Source organism: Lissotriton vulgaris, chromosome 9 (genome assembly GCF_964263255.1).
Source record: "Lissotriton vulgaris chromosome 9, aLisVul1.2, whole genome shotgun sequence".
Lineage (NCBI taxonomy): Eukaryota > Metazoa > Chordata > Amphibia > Caudata > Salamandridae > Lissotriton > Lissotriton vulgaris.
In genome coordinates, this window is record NC_141697.1 from 910743890 (window position 1) to 910764620 (window position 20731).

The window sequence follows — 20731 nt, forward strand, 5'->3', positions numbered from 1 at the left end:
CTGTATTCTCGTAAGACACTTTGTTTACTGTTTTTATAGCGCAACTGCCATCTTCTAGGATTCTGGGTGCTCTAAAAGAAGAAAAAACAATCTAAGAACTGGGGGAACAGCAAGGGCGCTTTTTAGATTGCAGGATTAGACCTCTGTGTGGTGTCAACCACCTGCCACCATGTAAGATACAATAAAGACAAAAAACGTTTGAGGTCATATCATTCGTATATATTTAAGAGTACATGAATTATATGATCTCAAACTCTTTCGGTCTAGTCATCGCTCTACACGGTGTAGTAATCATATGAACATAGGAGGAATCACTTGGAAGGCCAATCTCGGAGCGCTGTGCAGTTTGAAACATTTTCAGATCGATGCACAAAAAAAACATTTCCGATAAATAGAAAAACGGAAGCTTTTAGTATGACACATTTCAGTAAACACCGCGCAGTATGTTGGAAGTATTGGAAATGGAAGCATCACAAGAAGTATGTAGGGCAATATTCACTTACAAGGCCTAAGCCTAAAATGGAAAGAATCAGCAGATCTTTCTGGTAATTCCTGGCTAATACAGCATTATACTAGTTGTTGTAATTCGTAGAGGGTCAGACACCGACACATTCATCAGGATACACAGATCTTCCAGACGCTAGCCAACGGAGGAATTAGTTAAACCGTTCCTATTGCACAGAAGGAAAATGTTCTGTATCCCCAAGGCTGCATAGGCTCAGACAACCACCTTATACATCAAGGTATCAAGTTGAGCTTGCAAGATCCTAACAGCACAGCTACCGGTTTTACAAGCTCAGGCATAAAGCCATAACTTGGGCGTACAGAGGGCAGACCTCCCTTGAAACCCACCGTTCTAACACGCTCGGGTGTGGAGCAGTTTCAGGAAATTGGAATATAATATTTAAGCTGAACAGTGCATCGCTCTGTCATTTCAGGCAGTGTAGGGCACCTCAACAGCTCGATGCAAAGGAGGCAGCCTGGGGAGGGAGCGGTACAAAGAGCCACCGTCCCACAGAGGGGAGGGCCGGGGTTGCCTTCTAAAGTCCCCTGGGCACTCGCCGGCACTGCAGCCCATCTGGGCTCTTTACGAGAGGGCAGAATTTATCGGACGCAGGGGTAGCGCGCTTTGTGCCGGACAAAGGGGCCAGCGGCAGCAGAGGGCCTTTTGATCTGGACACAGCATATGTCGGGCTTGTCACAGAGCAGGTGAAGGGGAGGGAGCCGAACACCGCAACACTCGCAGCCACAAGCCCCTGAACACTGCTCCACGGCCCCCTTTGTTAACTAAAAATACTGCTGCTCTGAAAGCAGCACTAATACAAACCGACGCAGCTCTGTCCAGATTTACGAGTGGCTGCAGTATCGCATAATGTGAGCTGCTTAATCCTGGGAACAATTTAGCACCGATCCCTGTGTGGCGTTAAAAGCCCCGGGCGGCGCTCAGGGCGCCCTCGGTTGGCACAAGAACCTTGTAATGATCAAGAAGGGCAGCCAAAGTGAAAGTTTAGAAGCCTTTAACCGAATGCTGTCGGACGCTGGGCGCCCTTGTCCGGGATGCCAATGAGAAAGAACCACAATGTCTGTGTGTGTGTAAGATCCAGACAAGTTCACGCCTCCTGGATATGAAGCTGGGGAGATGCAACAAGTGTAGCCCTGGGCAGGTCAGGCTCATGGGTTCTGGTCCCTGCTCTGAAGACATTTGGTTAGATGGGGAGAGTTCAGAGGCACAGTCAGACCTCCTGGGTTCTAAAGCCTGCCCTGGAGAGGGAGGATCTGATGGGGAGAGCACAGGGGAACAGGCAGCCCTCCCGGTTTCTAATAGCTGCCCTGGAGAGGGGTGGTCTGATGGAGAGAGCACAGAGGAACAGGCGCTTCTGGCTTCTAACGCCTGTCCTAAGAAGAACACACATACTGGCTATGTGTAAGGCAATAGCCGTTATTAGAGTGGGCCTGGTTCTCTGACATACTAACCCACCTCCCATTTCACTTCTAGTTGGAGCCAGTACATTCCATGGTGCATGGAGTGCAGTCAAAATCTTGCCTGATGTCAAGACAGCAGGACTCTTTCTGAGCTTCAGTGTGAGATGGCGCACAGTGGTTGTTCCTGGCTCTCCGGTCTGAGCGTGGGACAGAAAAAAAGATGGCAGGCTGGTGCTCAGGTTTCCAGGTAGCTGCTGCAGAGCTCAGTGCATGAACTCTGGGTAGTTATGCTATGAAATTTGTAGAGCGCATATGGCTGTCCCGGCAAAGGGACGCCCCAGCGTTAGCAGCAGAGAGGAAGAGCAGAGGGGAAACAAGGTCAGCAAAAGAGCCAGGTCTTGGCCGCCCATCTGATAGTCAGATGGTTGGGGATGCTTCTAATGAATATCGGCAAGGAGTTCCAGAGGGCCGGTGCTAGCACCTTAAAAGAACGCCCTTCAGCTCTGGATCGGAGGAAACGGGGAACTTGTACCAAATAGAGGCTGGCCGATCGTAAATCACGCGTCAGGGTGTGGGGAAGACATAGCTCACTCAAAATTGAAGGACCCGAGCCCGTAAGCATCTTATGCGTGAAACAGAGCACATGAGTTGGTGGACTGTTCTTAGGTAGCAGCTGCAGGGTCATTGGGTTGGCAAAGGTTGTGGCTTTAAGAGTGGGGGAGGTGACAGTATAGCATAGATGTAGTGACTACTTGTTGATTAGATAGTGATATGGAACTGGCAGCAGCAGGTTAGTGGAAGGTCACCCAGCTAGTGACACATGGGTCAATGAGAGGGTGCTGGGATAGTGTTCACAGGGGTTGTTGGGACAGTGCCATGATACTGACCGCAGATGGTAGCTCGATGATGCACAGGTCTCTGGGATGGGGCTCAGTGGCTACTGCCTGGGTAGCAGCTGCAAGGGTCAGAGAGATGCTGCTCGGGATACGCCCATCACTAGGTTTTGAAGGGACAATAGGAGGGCACTGCCTGCAAGTGGTAATACTGTGCCTGCGGGAGTCTGTTGCGTAGTGCTCCGATGGTGTATGTAGGGAAGAGAAGGACAGTGCCCAGGATGGGTCTGGAGGTGCTAGTGGGAGGATGCCTGGGAAAAAGGCCACACATGCTGTGGGATGGCGCCTGGATATAGGATCCAGCAATCGATGGAATGGTGATAATGCAAGCCCTGCAGGGCTCCATGGATGGTGCCTCAGTAGTAGTGACTAGGGTTCTGATTATACCTCAGCAGTGGATTTAAGGGTCAGTTGCATAGCATGCAGAAAGTGAGCGCAAGGTGTGCTCATCATGCTCTGGGAACAGTTTCAGAACCGCTGTCGGTAGGGTCAGTGGATGGTGTCCATGTGGTGACTCCAGTGATTACTGAGTGGCACCAAAGTAGCGGTTGCAGAAAACTGTGAAATGGCTTTCAAGAAGGAATGTAGATGGCTGTGGGATGGGCCCGGAAAGAGGCTCTAGAGGTGGTGAAATGGTTCACAGACCCTTGTGGTCAGGGTACATGGACTGTGATTCTGTAGTGGACACAAGGATTCAGATTTTGCTCTATTGGTGACTGCAGGGGTCACTGGGATGATATCTAGGTAGTGGCTGTCGAGGCTGGTGGAAACTGGTTATGTGAGTTGTTTTGGCAGCCCGGTTTGGCGGTGTCTGTAGAGTCAGTAGATGTGTCCAAGTAGTAAGTTCATTGGTTATTGGGAAACGGGCTGCATGTGATGAAAAATGGTGCTAAAGAATGGATGTTGCAGTCATTTGCAAGCCATCTCGCTACTGGCTGCAGGTTTTGGTTAGAGGGTGCATATACTTTGGCTAGAGGCCTCAGTGAGATATTGCTTGCGTAGGGGCATTGGATGTCGGTGGCAAGGTGCTGTTAAATGGTCACATAGGTTGTGGAGTACTGCTCCAACAGCTGCGGCAGGCTGGGGTAGAGGCTAGCGAATGGTGCCCGGATAGGGTATAAGGACAGGAGCAGCTGTAGGAATTGGAGGCACATTAACTAGTTAGCTGCAGGGAACCAGCGGATGCTACAGAGGCTACAGCAGCAGGGGTACCCGGATGGATCTCATGCGCCGGCCACAGGGATCAGTGGGGACTGGTCAGCTGCCTCTAATCGCCATTGCATGCTTTCAGTGAACAGGAGGCGAGCAGGAGCTGTCAAATCTCACTATCGATGGAACGCTGAAGGGGGCAGAGTCTGAATGCCACTGCTGTGACCTCTCCTCACACCACCGCGACCCCTGGGGACTCCCACTGAAACCTGCTGTTCGTCCTCTGCAGCCGGCTGGAGTGGTCTCTGCCAAGTCTCATCAGTAGCTCCCACCTTCATTAGAATTAAAACGAAAACTGTGCTACCCTTTCAACACATCTACCCTAAAAATATGGGGGGGAGTGGGCCGAGGCTGCATGATGGTTTTCTCTGCCTCCCACACTACAACCAGTGACTCTACAACCTTCTGCCTATGCATGTAGCTATTATAGATCTGTTCCAGGAGTTAGCGCTTTCAGGGGGCTGAACGGGTCGGTACGCAGTTCTTTAAGTGACCGTGTCCCCATCCTTTCCCTAGTATGGCTGAGAGGGAAAGTTTTCACAGACAAGCTTTTCGCCTACAAACCTTTAAAGGAGGTGAACAGAATTGAAAGAAGATAAACTGAGTGCTAAATGCGAAGGACTACAAGAGAGACGACAGTGAGAAAGAAAGTAAGGGAGACTACGGAGAGGGGGGTGCCTGATAAAAAGGGACAAGGGGAATGCAGTGCTAAATTTGTGCCGGGGGTTTCCGGTGCTTAGCACCGGCAATTAATAGTAAACACTGGATCTTATGGCAGTCGACCACATAGGGGAGCTGCTTACGTTTGAAATGAGCACAACAACAATTATTTAATATGCATTAAAAATGACAAATACCTGCTGCTTGAGCCATTCCTGTAGCTTTTAGTGGCCTGGAAAAGTCTGTGCTGCAGACTTTTAACAGTGAGGTAGTTAGTAGTTGTGCTGGTTTTAGACATTAGCAGCAGGGGCAATGCAAGCTGCTTTGGCCTTCTGACAAGGGCCATAGTACTTCGTTTTTTCCCCACAAATTAAGCACTGGGGAAAAGACAGAAAGGAAAGAAACAATGCCAAAACAGGGAGAGACTTGGTTGGAAGACCGAGGGAGAAAGGTGCATGATGGCTAAAAAGTCAAAGAGGGAGAAACAAATAAGAATATCACGGAGGGAGAGAGACTGAATGTTTAAGACGTCAGAGCCATCCATGGCCACCTCCGAAAAAAGCTAAGCTTTGTATGAATCTTTAGTTTAACATTTATCCAAACCGACCGCTCAACCAAGATAAGATTCTTGCTGTATTAACTATGGCTCTTCACCCTCCGCGGGTCAATTTGTACAAGGTAAGCATGGCCATCCAGAACTCTGGTACTGTTCTGTAGGGCTACAACAGAGGGGACTGTTTTCAGGGCTGTATGGCTGCCACTTTCTCGTGGGCCTATCTTAGCCTCAGTCACTTGCGAGTGTTCGTGCCCAGGTGAGCATTATTCTTGCTCCACAATAAAACCAGGACCCTTTTATATGTTAGCCTTTCGGACTAGATACACATCCTCTCCCTCACCAAGGAGCCACACAGCACCAAAACCAACCTCCACGAGGGAATGAAGGCAGTCGCCGACTGGATGAGGAGCAGCAGTCTGAAGCTGACCTTGGACAAGACGGAGGTACTCATCCTCGGACCCACCCCCTCAGCCTGGGACGACTCCTGGTGGCCCACCACACTGGGAACAGCACCAACACCCACCGACCATGCACGCAACCTAGGATTAATCCTCAACTCTTCCCTCTCCATGGCTAAGCAGGTCAACGCCGTCTCCGCCTCCTGCTACAACACCCTCTGCATGCTCCGCAGGGTCTACAAGTGGATCCCGACCAAAACAAGAAGAACGGTAACACAGGCCCTCGTCTGCAGCAGACTGGACTACGGCAACGCACTCTACGCAGGAATCCCAGCCAAACACGTACGACGACTACAACGCATCCAAAACGCCTCCGCCCGACTGATCGGCAATGTCCCCCGCCGCAGCCACTTCACCCCCCAACTGAGAGACCTACACTGGCTCCCCGTCGACAAGAGGATCACCTTCAAGCTCCTCACCCACGCACACAAAGCACTCCACAACGCCGGACCAGCCTACCTTAACAGCAGACTCCGCTTCTACACCCCCACCTGCCACCTCCGCTCCGCCAGCCTCGCCCTCGTCGCTGTTCCCCGCATCCAACGAACTACCTCCGGCGGCATATTCTTCTCCAACCTCGCCGCCAAGACCTGGAACACCCTCCCTACCCTCATACGGCAGACCCAAGACCTACTCGCCTTCAGAAGACTCCTCAAGACCTGGCTATTCAAGCAGCAGCAGCAGCAGCAGCAGCAGCAGCAGCAGCAGCAGCAGCAGCAGCAGCCTCCCCCCCCCCCCCCACCTCAGCGCCTTGAGACCGTCACAGGTAAGTAGCGCACTTTACAAATACTCTGATTGATTACTATCTACACAAATGCAGGAAACACGACCTCTGACATAGATAGCTGTCTGTTGTCACAATGAACAGCACTGACCTTACTGAACATCAGTGATCATGGGAGGCTTACCCGCCTACCCTGCCACATTTAAATAGCAACCCCAGCATCTTCACCAAGTTATAATCCGCACAAAATGTTTTGGTGGACTCTTAACTAGAACCTGTGATTACATTATACACTGATACTGAATGCAAAAGTGTGTTAGTACTTTCAGAGTAGGGCCTCGTATTGGCATTTATTCAGTAGGGCATACTTTCTCGGAAAGACCCTGCATCTGAGTAGGAAACATACTTGCCTTTTGTGCATCACATTTTTAGGTTTTGCCTGGCGAAAGATGCGCTCTGCGCATCTTTTTCGCGCAGGCGAAAACCTAATGAGTATAATACGGGAGACAGGAACGGCCCCCGTCTTTCATTGGCTAGCTCCATAAATGGAGGCTAGCCATTGGAAGACGGGCCTGTCCGTCAATGCCGGACCAGATTCGGGGGCGTTCCCGAGAATTTTTGGCTTTTGGCGACGTCACGCTACGTCAGCCAAAAGCCCTCGGGAACGCCCCCGAATCTGTTCTAGCATTGACGGCACTCGGCGCCCCTTCCACGAGTCCTAGGCTGAATGAGATGCTGTTAAACACACTTCTGATATTAAAATTGCTTCCACAAGTCCTAGGCTGAATGAGATGCTGTTAAACACACTTCTGATATTAAAATTGCTAAATTACATTGATCGTCTTTGAGACATTAAGTATGGCGGGTCCTGCTGGGTCTCAGATCTGGCAATAATTAAAAGCTGAATTTAACAAGATTCCCTGTCTGGCTTTATATTCTTGTCTTTAACTTTATTAGCAAAAAGACAGATCAGTTTCAAGACATAAGATAGTCATTTTTGCCCGTGAGCTGAGGGAGCCCACTCCTCGGGAAACTTCGCCGCCCGCCTGCCTGAGCTAGAGACGGGCCGCCGCGCTGCCCGCGGTGACCCGGAAGTGACTAGTTGGCTGGCCAATCCTAGCGCGGCCGGCCGGAAGTGCCCCCCCCCCCCCCCCCCCCCCCTCCCCCAGCCCACGCTTCAAGTAACCGCTCTGGTGCATTGTAGGTGGCGAGAAGCATACCGGCGGCGGAAGGGAATCTGGCAGCGATGCCTTGAAGCATTATATGAGGAGATCTACCTGGTAAGTCGCATCTCTGTCTGGGGTATTTTAAAGGGCAGGGTGAACTGTAGGTGGAAAATGTACTTCTTTGTGGTTCGCTGCGGGAGACTGTTAGGCACCCGCTAATTATCATTTCTGAGGAACCTGTTTGCAGTGGCTGCTGTCGACATGCACGCTAGCATCTCTTGTCACCTCGAGCTGAGGGATAGCTGTGGCGGATTACTTTCCGTAGCTAGCCAGTTCCACCAACAGTAATGGGAAGTGTTGTACTCTGTTGTACTGACAGAGGCAGCCCTCACTGGTTGTGCAGCTTTTTCATGGCTCTAGAGGGAGAGACGGTGGTAGAGTCCAGGGTATGATAGATTTAGCAATCCTCGTCCTCTTCATCACTCGATATAGCTGCCACCATGCTGCTTTAGTTTTCCCCTACACGTGTCACATAGGTCTTATGAGGGAGAATCCGATTTTGCTCATCTCACTGACGTGCCGTTACTCTGGAACAGCAGGTCTTTCAAATTGTTCAACTTGGTTACGTCCCTTCCCTTTTTGTCCAGCCCTCCACATGTATCACCAGTAGGTGATCAGACATTGGTAGAGCATGCCAGCATTCTAATCAGAAACGTTTGGGTGCTGTTTGCCAGTTGTGCGATCAAATTTGACCCAAGGCAGCACGGGGCGCAAGATGCTACTATCAATACTTCTTTGGGGGCCAGGTGGGAGAAGTGAGCTGTGAGGAGTGAAGCCAATACTGGTTCTCAAGACAAGTTCAAATCCTTTCTGCCTTGGATTCCCAAGATCAAATGGTGTCCTTGACCTTGCAGGACATGCACTTTAACGTGTTGATTCTGCAGTCCGATTCTCCCTCCAGTTTGTTGTGGGGTTGGAGTACTTAAGTTTACTGTCTTACCCTTCTGTCCTCCCAGGTATTTACAAAAGTGCAATTAGTTGTTGTGGCTCAATTTTTCCATACCTCGTTAACTGGCTGTTAAAGGCTGTCCTATGCCACTTGAAAGCAACAGTTTCATTGCTGTCCACCCTAGGATCTCCTGTCTTCAACCTGTATGGAGGAGTACCTTTATAGGGACCATCCTGGACATGGTGCCTTTGAAGGCTTTTCCATCTTCGCAATAAGTCGGGGAACATTTCTAGCTCATGCCTTGCTTCCGACTCAGATTGTCCTGAGGCTTCTTGGTCTTGTGCATAATCCTTGAGCATCGTACTCGCTGGCACATGTGGGCTCCGCAGTGGAACCTTCAACTTCAATGAACCCAACACTGTGGATGCCTCTTGGACAACAACAACATATCAGACGTTGCAGCCCTTCTATTGTGGGTGACAGATGCTAGCCTGACCTGCGGCATACCATTCTTCCTGTCCTATCCAGAGCTCACCGTATTAATGAACACATCTTCTGAGGGCCGGTGAAGTAACTTGGATGGCGTGGAGAACAGAGATTTCTTATGTAGCACCATCAACATACAACACCCTGCCTGTATGTAAAGGCTCTGAGGCTGTGTTTTGTGGCTGCTCAGCGGCATATACCACTGTTATCCATGACAAATTGGTGCTTCAGACTTGAGCGTCATTTCTCGCATTCTTCTCTCCCCCACATCTCATTATGGAAGAGGAGAGGCTTCACCATTTGGAGCCTAGCGCTGGTAGACTTCTCAGGTAAGACCCTCTCTGCTTCCCAGCCGGTCGTCACCCAGCCTGCCCTCTCCCAGCCTGCCCTCTCCCAGCCTGCCCTCTCCCAGCCTGCCCTCTCGCAGCCTGCCCTCTCGCAGCCTGCCCTCTCGCAGCCTGCCCTCTCGCAGCCTGCCCTCTCGCAGCCTGCCCTCTCGCAGCCTGCCCTCTCGCAGCATGCCCTCTCGCAGCATGCCCTCTCGCAGCCTGTCCTCTCCCAGCCTGTCCTCTCCCAGCCTGCCCACTCCCAGCAGCCTGCCCACTCCCAGCCTGCCCACTCCCAGCCTGCCCTCTCCCAGCCTGCCCTCTCCCAGCCTGTCCCCTCCCTGCCCTTTCCCAGCCTGCCCTCTCCCAGCCTGTCCCCGCGCTGGCAGACTTCTCAGGTAAGACCCTCTCTGCTTCCCAGCCTGTCGTCACCCAGTCTGCCCTCTCCCAGCCTGCCCTCTCCCAGCCTGCCCTCTCACCTTTCGGCCTGGTACCACTGCACCAGCCGCACTCCTTCCCTACTGACCGTTCTCCACTTCAGCCCCGTCTAAATTACAATTCCTGCTTGTGACCCTTTTGCCTGCTTGTGCTTGTTTTCGTGACCCTGTTGCCTGCTTGTGCCTCCGTGTGCCCCTGTTGCCTGCTTGTGCCTCCGTGTGCCCCTGTTGCCTGCTTGTGCCTCCATTTTCGTGCCCCTGTCGCCTGCTTGTGCCTCAGTTTTCGTGCCCCTGTTGCCTGCTTGTGCCTCCGTGTGCCCCTGTTGCCTGCTTGTGCCTCCGTGTGCCCCTGTTGCCTGCTTGTGCCTCCGTTTTCGTGCCCCTGTCGCCTGCTTGTGCCTCAGTTTTCGTGCCCCTGTCGCCTGCTTGTGCCTCAGTTTTCGTGCCCCTGTCGCCTGCTTGTGCCTCCGTGTGCCCCTGTTGCCTGCTTGTGCCTCCGTGTGCCCCTGTTGCCTGCTTGTGCCTCCGTGTGCCCCTGTTGCCTGCTTGTGCCTCCATTTTCGTGCCCCTGTCGCCTGCTTGTGCCTCAGTTTTCGTGCCCCTGTTGCCTGCTTGTGCCTCCGTGTGCCCCTGTTGCCTGCTTGTGCCTCCGTGTGCCCCTGTTGCCTGCTTGTGCCTCCATGTGCCCCTGTCGCCTGCTTGTGCCTCAGTTTTCGTGCCCCTGTCGCTTGCTTGTGCCTCAGTTTTCGTGCCCCTGTTGCTTGCTTGTGCCTCAGTTTTCGTGCCCCTGTTGCCTGCTTGTGTCTCCGTGTGCCCCTGTTGCCTGCTTGTGCCTCCGTGTGCCCCTGTTGCCTGCTTGTGCCTCCGTGTGCCCCTGTTGCCTGCTTGTGCCTCCGTGTGCCCCTGTTGCCTGCTTGTGCCTCCGTTTTCGTGCCCCTGTTGCCTGCTTGTGCTTCCGTGTGCCCCTGTTGCCTGCTTGTGCCTCCGTTTTCGTGCCCCTGTTGCCTGCTTGTGCCTCTGTGTGCCCCTGTTGCCTGCTTGTGCCTCCGTGTGCCCCTGTTGCCTGCTTGTGCCTCCGTGTGCCCGTTGCCTGCTTGTGCCTCCGTTTTCATGCCCCTGTCGCCTGCTTGTGCCTCAGTTTTCGTGCCCCTGTTGCCTGCTTGTGCCTCAGTTTTCGTGCCCCTGTTGCCTGCTTGTGCCTCCGTGTGCCCCTGTTGCCTGCTTGTGCCTCCGTGTGCCCCTGTTGCCTGCTTGTGCCTCCGTTTTCGTGCCCCTGTCGCCTGCTTGTGCCTCAGTTTTCGTGCCCCTGTCGCCTGCTTGTGCCTCAGTTTTCGTGCCCCTGTCGCCTGCTTGTGCCTCAGTTTTCGTGCCCCTGTCGCCTGCTTGTGCCTCCGTGTGCCCCTGTTGCCTGCTTGTGCCTCCGTGTGCCCCTGTTGCCTGCTTGTGCCTCCGTTTTCGTGCCCCGGTTGCCTGCTTGTGCCTCCGTGTGCCCCTGTTGCCTACTTGTGCCTCTGTGTGCCCCTGTTGCCTACTTGTGCCTCCGTGTGCCCCTGTTGCCTGCTTGTGCCTCCGTGTGCCCCTGTTGCCTGCTTGTGCCTCCGTGTGCCCTTGTTGCCTGCTTGTGCCTCCGTGTGCTCCTGTTGCCTGCTTGTGCTGTGTGGGTGTGTGTGAACGGCTCTGTGTGGCTGTGTGTGTGGGAAGCTTTGTGTGGCTGTGTGTGTAGGAAGCTTTGTGTGGCTGTGTGTGTGGGGGGCTTTGTGTGGCTGTGTGTGTGGGGGGCTCTGTGTGGCTGTGTGTGTGTGGGGGGCTCTGTGTGGCTGTGTGTGTGGGGGGCTCTGTGTGGCTGTGTGTGTGGGGGGCTCTGTGTGGCTGTGTGTGTGGGGGGCTCTGTGTGGCTGTGGGTGTGGGGGGCTCTGTGTGGCTGTGGGTGTGGGGGCTCTGTGTGGGGGGCTCTGTGTGTGTCATTTGCGAGAGATAAAGCTAGTGGCATTGTAAATGACAATGCCATTTATTTATGTTAAAAAAAAACATAAATAAAAATAATGTCAAGAGCAATGCCAATAGCTAACTTTAACAAAGGCAAAACCATTGCATTGTAAATGCTTGTTGTATCTGGCACAACTTATTTACAGGCCTTAAAATGATTTCCTGCTTTGAAAAAATATTGCACTATCACATGTAGTTGCCTCAGTCCTCCCAACCCACAAAGCATTATGGCCAATGTAGCTCAGTGTAATCACATCCGTTATTTTTTTATACAGAAGTTCTTGTTCACTCAGGCTGTAACCTGGGAGTCATAGCCAGAATAAGCACATAGACAGTAAGCTAATGTATATAGGGATTCCTTTTTAGTACAGCCTTATGGATTTAATACAGAGAATTTTACACATAATGCATTGTGATTTGGCGACAGCCCCGTCTCTAGAGGGGGAGACCCCTGGAGTGATCAGAGACTGGCTAACTGATCAGTAATTACACTACAGTTATTAAGACCACAGCCCACCTACAGATACTAAATGTATAACTTACTTCGGCTGTATTCACCTGTAGTAGTGTTATAGGATACTCTTAAGAAGGCCTGGTAGAGCAAAATTCTTTGATTCGTGCAATCAATTAAAACACCATTTGCTTCAAAAGTACACTGTTTTTGAAAGAATTGACTACATTATGAATGAAATCATTCATGAAATGTAGACAAATCAACAAACTAACCTGAAAATCCAAAGCATAATGAAGAAAACCAGCCTATGCACTTGGAAACCACTTTGTAAGCCACTCATTCCCTCTCAGACAGGGAATGACATAGAAATATAATAGTGCTAAAGCGAAAACAAGAACAAAAGCTGCTCAAGTAAAACAAAAAACCATAACGTTACACGTGTGTCCAAGCTACAGAAAAAAAAGAAATGCTCCAGTCTGTGTTTTATAAACTAGTCCAGAGATGAGTGTTTGTTAGAATAGGAAAGAATTTGTGTTTCAAATCTCCATCATTCAGAACAAAATATAACATTAATGATTCTGTATTTTCGAAGAAAGCTGAATCATAGAAAGAAATACATGGATGTATACAATTGGCCTGTTTTCACTAAATGTAAAGTGTATGAAGGTAGAATATGTAAAACACCAGCCAACACAACACTTCAATAAGAAAGCACTTGTTATGGATGTGAAAGTCGGGGGCTATGGAGCCTACTTACACACGAGTAAAGGTACACTTGAAATTTTACTGTTACACTTTATAGTACATTTACTACTTTTCTTTTTTTCACCACTTCAAAGTGTAAATTTACAATAAATTGTAGACTTTTATATCTCCACTCCTGAGCCAAATTTACAAATGTAGTTACTACCAGCAATTGACACGTAAGTTGGGTTCTCAGCCACCATGGTGGAGATCTCCCCACAGCAAAGTATAGAGCAAATGTAAAATGTTTATTAAACTTACACACAAAAAATTAGGAAAAATATTTGTGGGTTAAATATTAATGCAAATTCATTTTATATATGTTAAATGCAGAACTAAATAAAATGATACCACGCTATTAATTCTAAATGTAATATTTAATGAATTTAAATATATAAAATTACATTACAATTATTTTTTAAAGATTTTTTAAAAAGTAAAACGTTTATCTGCATTCTGTATTAAAATGTACACAGTTCGGTACAGAATTAATTTGAATAGGTTTTAAAAATATTAGCATTACATTTATTTTTATATTACAAAATGTTATTAAAATACATTTTCATAAAAAAAGTGTTTATTTATATTTTTAACATTAACTTAATGTATGTATATTTTAAGAAATGAAATAAGTTACTTTATTTTAACATTATTTCATAAGAGGTTCTATTTTAAGTCCCAACTTCTATTATTTTCTATGGTAGAGTGATGCAGTTCCAGTGGTTGGCCACGTGTGGTAGTAGACTTACTCCAGGTCTGAGCTTGACTATATTTTCTACTGTTTTGGGTCCTTTTTGTCATGCAGTTCGTGAATGGCAATGGGAATACTCTTTGGTAGGGGGTGTCTGTCCCTCCCAACACCTCTCCTTACCCCCCCCCCCCCTTAAGCCCCTCATGTCTCCTAAAACTCCTCCAATTTAGTAGTAAGTTTTCCCTATGATCCAGACACTCAATCGGCCCCTCCAAATTTTACTTTTAAGTAGTAAACTTGCATGCGTGAGGATTTCCCCATTGAAATTAATTGGAGGTGGCTATTTCCACTCAGAGTTGTGAATTGCATTTTGTAGTAAGTAGTTCTACTGTACATACTACAAAATGCAGTATTTGAATTGGGCCATATTTTTCTTACTTAAGACAGCAGTTACCATTTTTTTACGTTTTAGAAGATCCCGTTTTGATAGAAAACCTAGTTCCCAATTCAAAGTAATTACCTAGTACAACCTCCTCAGGACCTCACTATAAAAGGAAAAACATCTAGTTATGACTCACTGCACAACTTGATGTTCAAGGAATGTGTTCTTAACTGAACACGACGGCCATGAATCACAAGTCTTAACTAAACCAGAGCCAGCCAAACAGTACACACCTTCAACCAGATTAAATATAGAGGTAACCCTTGGAAGGAGTAGCACTTAAATCAGATAAGATGCTCTCCTCTAAACTTCTGGTCAGGGAATATGATGAGTCTTTGGAAATAGATAAATGTTTCCTGTGCCCTAAAGTATAGGATGATTATTCTTTCAAACGTTCCAATGCAGGCTTCTTATGAACCCGTGCATATCAGATCTAGAAATCAGCAAGTGCAATTAGCCATAGGAGAAGGGTGTGCATTGAATGATGGACGCGAGAAATGTTGATCTTTGAGGGGAGAACACCGACTTGAGGAACGAATAATTTTTTCACAGTACGGATGAAAGCTCATAGAAAAATTGATTATTAGCACAAGCTTGGGAAACCACCTAGCTGGAAGGACGAATCTTAATTAAAGAATGGTGCGAAGTTAAATTTTTCCCTAACCCTAAAACAGACTGGGTAAGAAGTAAAGTTTTGATTACACCGCAGATTTGAGAAATGAATTTGTCCTTTTGAGGACTAGACTCTTGACTTCATTGAAAAATAATTATGACACTGATGAACCCAATATTGATTCATTTCTTTTACAGGATACGAAGACCACGTTACAAAGCAATTCAACAGTTTTTCCCACCGTTATATGGGCTCATAAATGGATACTATGTTAAAATTGAAATGAATGTCCGGGTTTAAAAGCTAGGCTTTAACAAAAAAATACTGTTAAAACGGGTGTACATTTTTACTCTGTGCGATACAATATAATGATGGCAAGCCTTATATTAAAACGCAAACTGTATCGGAGTGGGCACTTTCAATTATATTAGGAGTGATAAATGTTGAAGATGACAAACAAGTCAAGCCCTGGGAGTAGCAACGCTGGTTGTCCAAAAACGCAACACAGAATTATTAGGGACAGAGGCTCTGTATTTTTGTATGCTAAAGTCATGAATGACAACTGCTTTCTTGACAAGTAATTCAAAGTGTGGCTTGATGTCCGCATCTAGGCAGATGAACACGATAGGGCCATACTCCCAAAATGGGCATATTAAGCTTGGGCAGTAATAAGTCATTGCAGCCTAGGAGTAAAAACGAATAAAGTAAAAGTAAATACAGGACTGTTCACAGCCAACAGTGAAAGATGGAAAGGTAGGTATAAACACAGAAAAGTCGTTCTAAAATTGAAAGGGAAAATGGCAATTGCAAACCAAACAAACAAAGGGCTCACTTATCATGAGAAATCCTCCAAATGTCTGGAGGAAGGGCTAAATCTGAAGGAGAATCTCCTGACGGCATTTCCTCCACCATGGCATGACTATGGCTACACCTACGGTGCTGGAATTTCTATTACCACCCTATCTTGGACAGGCTGTAGTGTCTCTAGACTCTCCTACAGCACTGGAGACAAATCATTGAATCTAGAGGTTCGGGAGCTTCACTGCACTGCTCACTATATCCACAGGGCCCAAAATTGGGCAATGACCCCTTAAGGTGGAAATCTGCAAGTCTTCATGGAAAATGGCAGGGCACTGGTGCAAGTTCAATTAATTTTAAAGAATTGAGCAAAAGTAAGAAGCACACGCTACCAAGTAGGTCGCTGGCACTAGCCAAGTTATGAACGCTCCATGTAAGCAGGAAGCTCCTTGTGCCGCCGTTTTCTTAGTGTGGCAGGTAAGCTTGCTTTGATACCGTCGCAGTGAGCAGGCTGCAGAGAGAGGATGCTTTTCATACACTGCAGGGGCTGTACTTGGTCTGCTGATGAATAGAAAGTATGCCGAGTGTTGGCCATGCTGCTTGTTATGTATGTGAGGAGTACATCGCCTACAATCCTGCCCCCACCAGTGGTGTGTTTGCGATGGAACTACGGTTGGTATTGTGAAGAGGGTGATGGGGAAGAAATGGGCATTAATTACTGCACTCATTCTTTTAAAACTACTCGTCTGTTGCGTTTCCAAGGATAACTAACTTTCCAAACAATCTAGCAAAACTGTACGTAAAAAACTTGAAAATCCAGAATCCTTTATTTAGATTCTTCCGGTAGAAATAACAAGGGGTGAGTATGAGAGGGGAAAGCGCAGTGTTCCAGTGGCCCCCACCCCTTCCACCCCCCTCGACACAAACTGGAGCAGATGTAGCTTCGTGCGCCGACCGCGCACCCTATCAGGAAGGCCGGACTATACTACTGGTTCGCATCAGGACCTGAGCCCCTCCCCGCCACATCTCAGCTGCTGCATTTAGCGCTGCTTCATTACCAATTCGTCTTGTTTTAATTACAGTATTAATCCCAAGCTAATTAATATGGAAATGGGCAGGATTTTAGCCACAAGCAGGAGCGGGGACTAATTAAAATGCCAGATTCGTGGCAGCGGGACAGGAGTTGTGTTTATGCGGGAGCTGCGGCTGTTTGTTGTTTAATATAAACTCATTAGCGCTCAGACAGGGCATGAGGGATAGGGTAGCAGACAGGCAACGATATCGGGTCTGCCACTCCTTGCCAGCAGCATAACACCCCCACCCCTTTGGGGGCAACACGCGCACGCAGGCATCCCTCACCTCCCCCCTTGTACCCCACTTTCTGAATGGCATGCACAAACAGGGACCTTACAGCAACCACTATCTTTATCAAAACTAAGCAGAAGATACTGACCCCTTCACTCCACACTCTACTTTTCTGGATGGCATCTACAAACAAGGATCTTGCACCCAGAGCTAACACGTTATGCAATTCCGAGCGTAAGGCGTTGCCACCTTCACTTTCCACACCCTTGTCTGGGCGGCACGCACAAACAAGGACCTTGTAATCAGGGCTTTAAGTGGAATGAAAAACTAGGGGGTCTCTCAAAAGGGTGTGGCCGGTGTAATTAAGGGCATGGCTTAAAAATACACAACATAAAAAGCTGTGCATAGCATAGTGCCACCTGACTGACATTTTGCTCTTTTTTGTCATTCCATTCAAATACATAATACAACTAGTAACGTCATACCTCCAAGCCAGGACTATTGGCTTTACCAATGGATGCTAGTTGTGTAAGATAAAAAAGCAACATTTATGGCTTCCTTGCATAGAATATTGAAAATGCGTCAGTTCCGAAATTATGAGACTGTGAAACAACTATAACGAGTCTCTTTGGCGTTACCACAAAGGCAGCAAGGGTGGTACTGCTGCAGAGTTGAGTTTTTTTACCCTGAGGGTGAGGGCAAAAACGGAGAGCCCAATAGGGACCCATATTAGCACCTGCTTTTTAGAGCTGCCGGTGCTGAGCACCGGCAGGACCCGGCCAACTTAAAGCCCAGGTAGTACTCACCTCCTTTGGCATAACCAAGCACAGGACAGTGCTCCCTGCGACCCATCACATAAAGCCTGTGCACAGGGAACTGGGACTGCCCGATAAGCACAGAGCAGATACTTGGTCTTGAAGCACACAAATTAATATCCACTTCCTTGTGCAGCGACTTCTGACCGAGCACGCAAACACTTGACGCCGGCCCCTGAATATTATACACACTGGATATGAACCAGATGCTCTTCTCTCCCAGTGTCAGGTTTACATAAAAGTTTGGGACTTTCATTTTGGACAAAAGGGTGGGATGTGATACGCAGTCTTGTGCTCCCACACCTCTGTTAGGACTCCAGAAATGGGAGAGGGGTGAAGACCTCCCTTATCCCTAACCCAGTCACCACCTTTGGACTTAACGCACTTACAGCAGATCTTCAAGTATACCACAAAAAACACGATTACAATGAATCTCAGTTGAATCCATTGGAATTATCCATTGGTATTGTTGGTTATCCTGAATATCGGGCATGGTTCCGCCCTCCAGGACCTATGCAGATGGCCCGCGCTTGTAAGTTGCCAGTCAAATAATATTCCCACACTCCTCCTCTCCATTCGACATGAAGGAAATACAAACTATTAGCGACCACAAAGCAGGACAGTTACATGTAAAGCTCACCTTATCCTAACCTAATTGTTCACACAACTCCCTTCATAAAGAGCTCAACCCAGCCACTGCTGCATCCCTCCACAGAGAGCCGAGCGTGAAAGGCAATCAGCAGCCCCCAGAGTCAGTGTATTAATAAGACCGAAACATCCTCTGACACCCACCATCAACCCATGACCCACATGGGAGTTAGACAAACTGAAAACTAAACACCCAAACAATGTTGTTGCCAAAGGAGAAAATGAATGAGAATCAAAAGATTTACTCACCGCTGTCGAATTCATCAGGAACCTGTGGAAAGAGAAAGGACATAAAATATATGAGACACTTGGTTGGTTGCACCATGGACAGGCACACTGGACTTAGTGCCTGCAGACATTTACTTAATTAGGGGGAAGATGAACGTGTCCATGTATGAATATTCAAATCCATCTGCTGCCCTGTCTGGCTAGCAGCTGCCCCCTCCCCCATTACTATTATTCCAATTCAACACCGTTCTGCCCAGTCTGAACCTCCTTGACAAGCAAGCCACATCACACAGTGGCGTGGCCTGGTGTCACAGGTGAGTGCAAGGCACCTTTGGAGAAACACCACATATGGAGGGCATTTCACTATTCGTTTTCAACTGAAATGTATTGCTCCGACAAAGTATACTTGTGTCGTTTATGCGTCATTAATGACCAATGGCTAACGCAGCATGGTTACTTTCTTGTTTTCACACAAAGGCATACACAAATATACTGCTTGGCATGGCATTTAAGTTCTAAATTGAATACACGATTTAACCCCTTACAATGAAGCAGTTTTTTTTGCTCTTTATCATCTCAACTTGAGCTCAATGCTGTAGGCAGTGTCTCCTAGGTGGATCATATTCACGCATTAGGTTGTTTGTATCTACTCTTGACAGTCCCCTCTCAGAGTACATTCGCAGCAGTCTCTTACCTTCACTGTACAGCAAAGGAGAAAATGTCTTGGTTTCTAGTTTTCCCTTGGCACACCGGGTGAGACAGCCTGACTTGTCCGAGGTTCGACTTATTAGTGTTCACGTTTCATTCTTTAGTTTGTTGTCACTAGGCTTATACCAGGCTAATAATTAAGGAAGAAAGGTACCCCCTAAACACACTATTTAAGGTCCGGGACAAAGGGGAAAACAAAGCAATGAAATGTGATCTGGGTCCCACTATACCTGTATTACTTCACAAAGGGCTACACAGAGCTCACAAGTCTGGCCACATGAGAAATACTACTAAATTCAAACATGTACTCACTATACCGGGCTCATTTACTTATTTCTTTATTATAATACTCTTTTTTTTATTTAACTTATTTTTCCTTATACATTTCACATGTTCCAATTGAATTATACCCTAGACATAATATAAATATACATCTAAGTGGAATGATTAGAAGAACGTGCAAGTCGGACCACAGGCACAATTACCTGCACTGACTGAGGATCAGGCTAGTTAAAAATGTTCCTTGGCTGATTGAAGGATTGAGTCTTCCACTGAAGAATCTGACATTTCATTTTAGTCTCAGGAGAACCCAGACAAACTGCCTCTTCACAGTCGAGCTTCGGAATGACAAATCAGGTTTGTGACCAATTCCCACCAGAACAATAGGGGCCTAGAGCTTACTCCATAAGTAGTGGAGTACCCTGTCTGCTGGCTCCATTTAGATTTTTGCGAACTGCCATCTTGCCTTCAGTGGTGCTCCAGTTGGCTCTCCAGGTGGAAACCTTAGACCGGTAAAGTGATTATTAATGAGAGAAGATATCCTGAAGTACTTTTTTCTCCGTTTGGGATCACCAGGAAAAAGCTGGCAGTCCTAAACTGAAAAAATACAAATGAAACCCTGCGCCTGGGAAGAGAACATTCTGAGGTGTGAGGGCCATTTGCGTTTTACCTAACAAAAATAAAACCAAGTTAGGAAATTTGTTTTTATAAAACAAAAAAAAGTTTGCTGTGCAGCTGTATGAAACATTGCGGACGCTCAAACACAATACCTCCAGAAGAGCAGCCGTGATGGCAGCTCCTCTGAAGGCAGAGAGCTCTCCGAATGGCCAGCATCCATCTTTAAATATGGCAAAATGTACACTGGCAGGGCATGGGATTTTGTTAAATCATCCACCTCTGCTCCTTCAAAGAGCAGAGGTGGATGAAGGAGCAGAGGTGACTGAAGAGAGAAGAATCACTTCATAACCACTCTTTAATGCAGCACTTGCCTCTCCTCCTAACGTTCAATAGAAATATCAGCAAGCGGTGGCCCTGCATCCAGGCACGCTGTTACACAGATTAAACTTCTTAATACAAGAAGGTCATTGCATAAGGAGACAGTCACCACTCTGTTTATCTCGTGCTGAGATTGCAACTGGTCTGTTTAGGAGAACAGCATTCAGAGTCAGTGCAGCCCTCATTGAAAGGTTGTCTAAATGCAAAAAAAATATAAATAAATCTAGGCTCTCCCAA

General features: G+C 47.8%; 1 protein-coding gene across 1 annotated transcript in view; it reads right to left on the reverse strand.

Moving 5' to 3' along the window:
- Positions 1–20731, reverse strand: part of TIMM50 (translocase of inner mitochondrial membrane 50) — a 395791-nt gene that overhangs the window by 186489 nt on the left and 188571 nt on the right. Inside the window, exon 4 of the mRNA XM_086938707.1 lies at positions 18533–18554. Within this exon, the coding sequence (XP_086794833.1) occupies positions 18533–18554 (22 nt within the window). The remainder of the gene's footprint in view (positions 1–18532; positions 18555–20731) is intronic.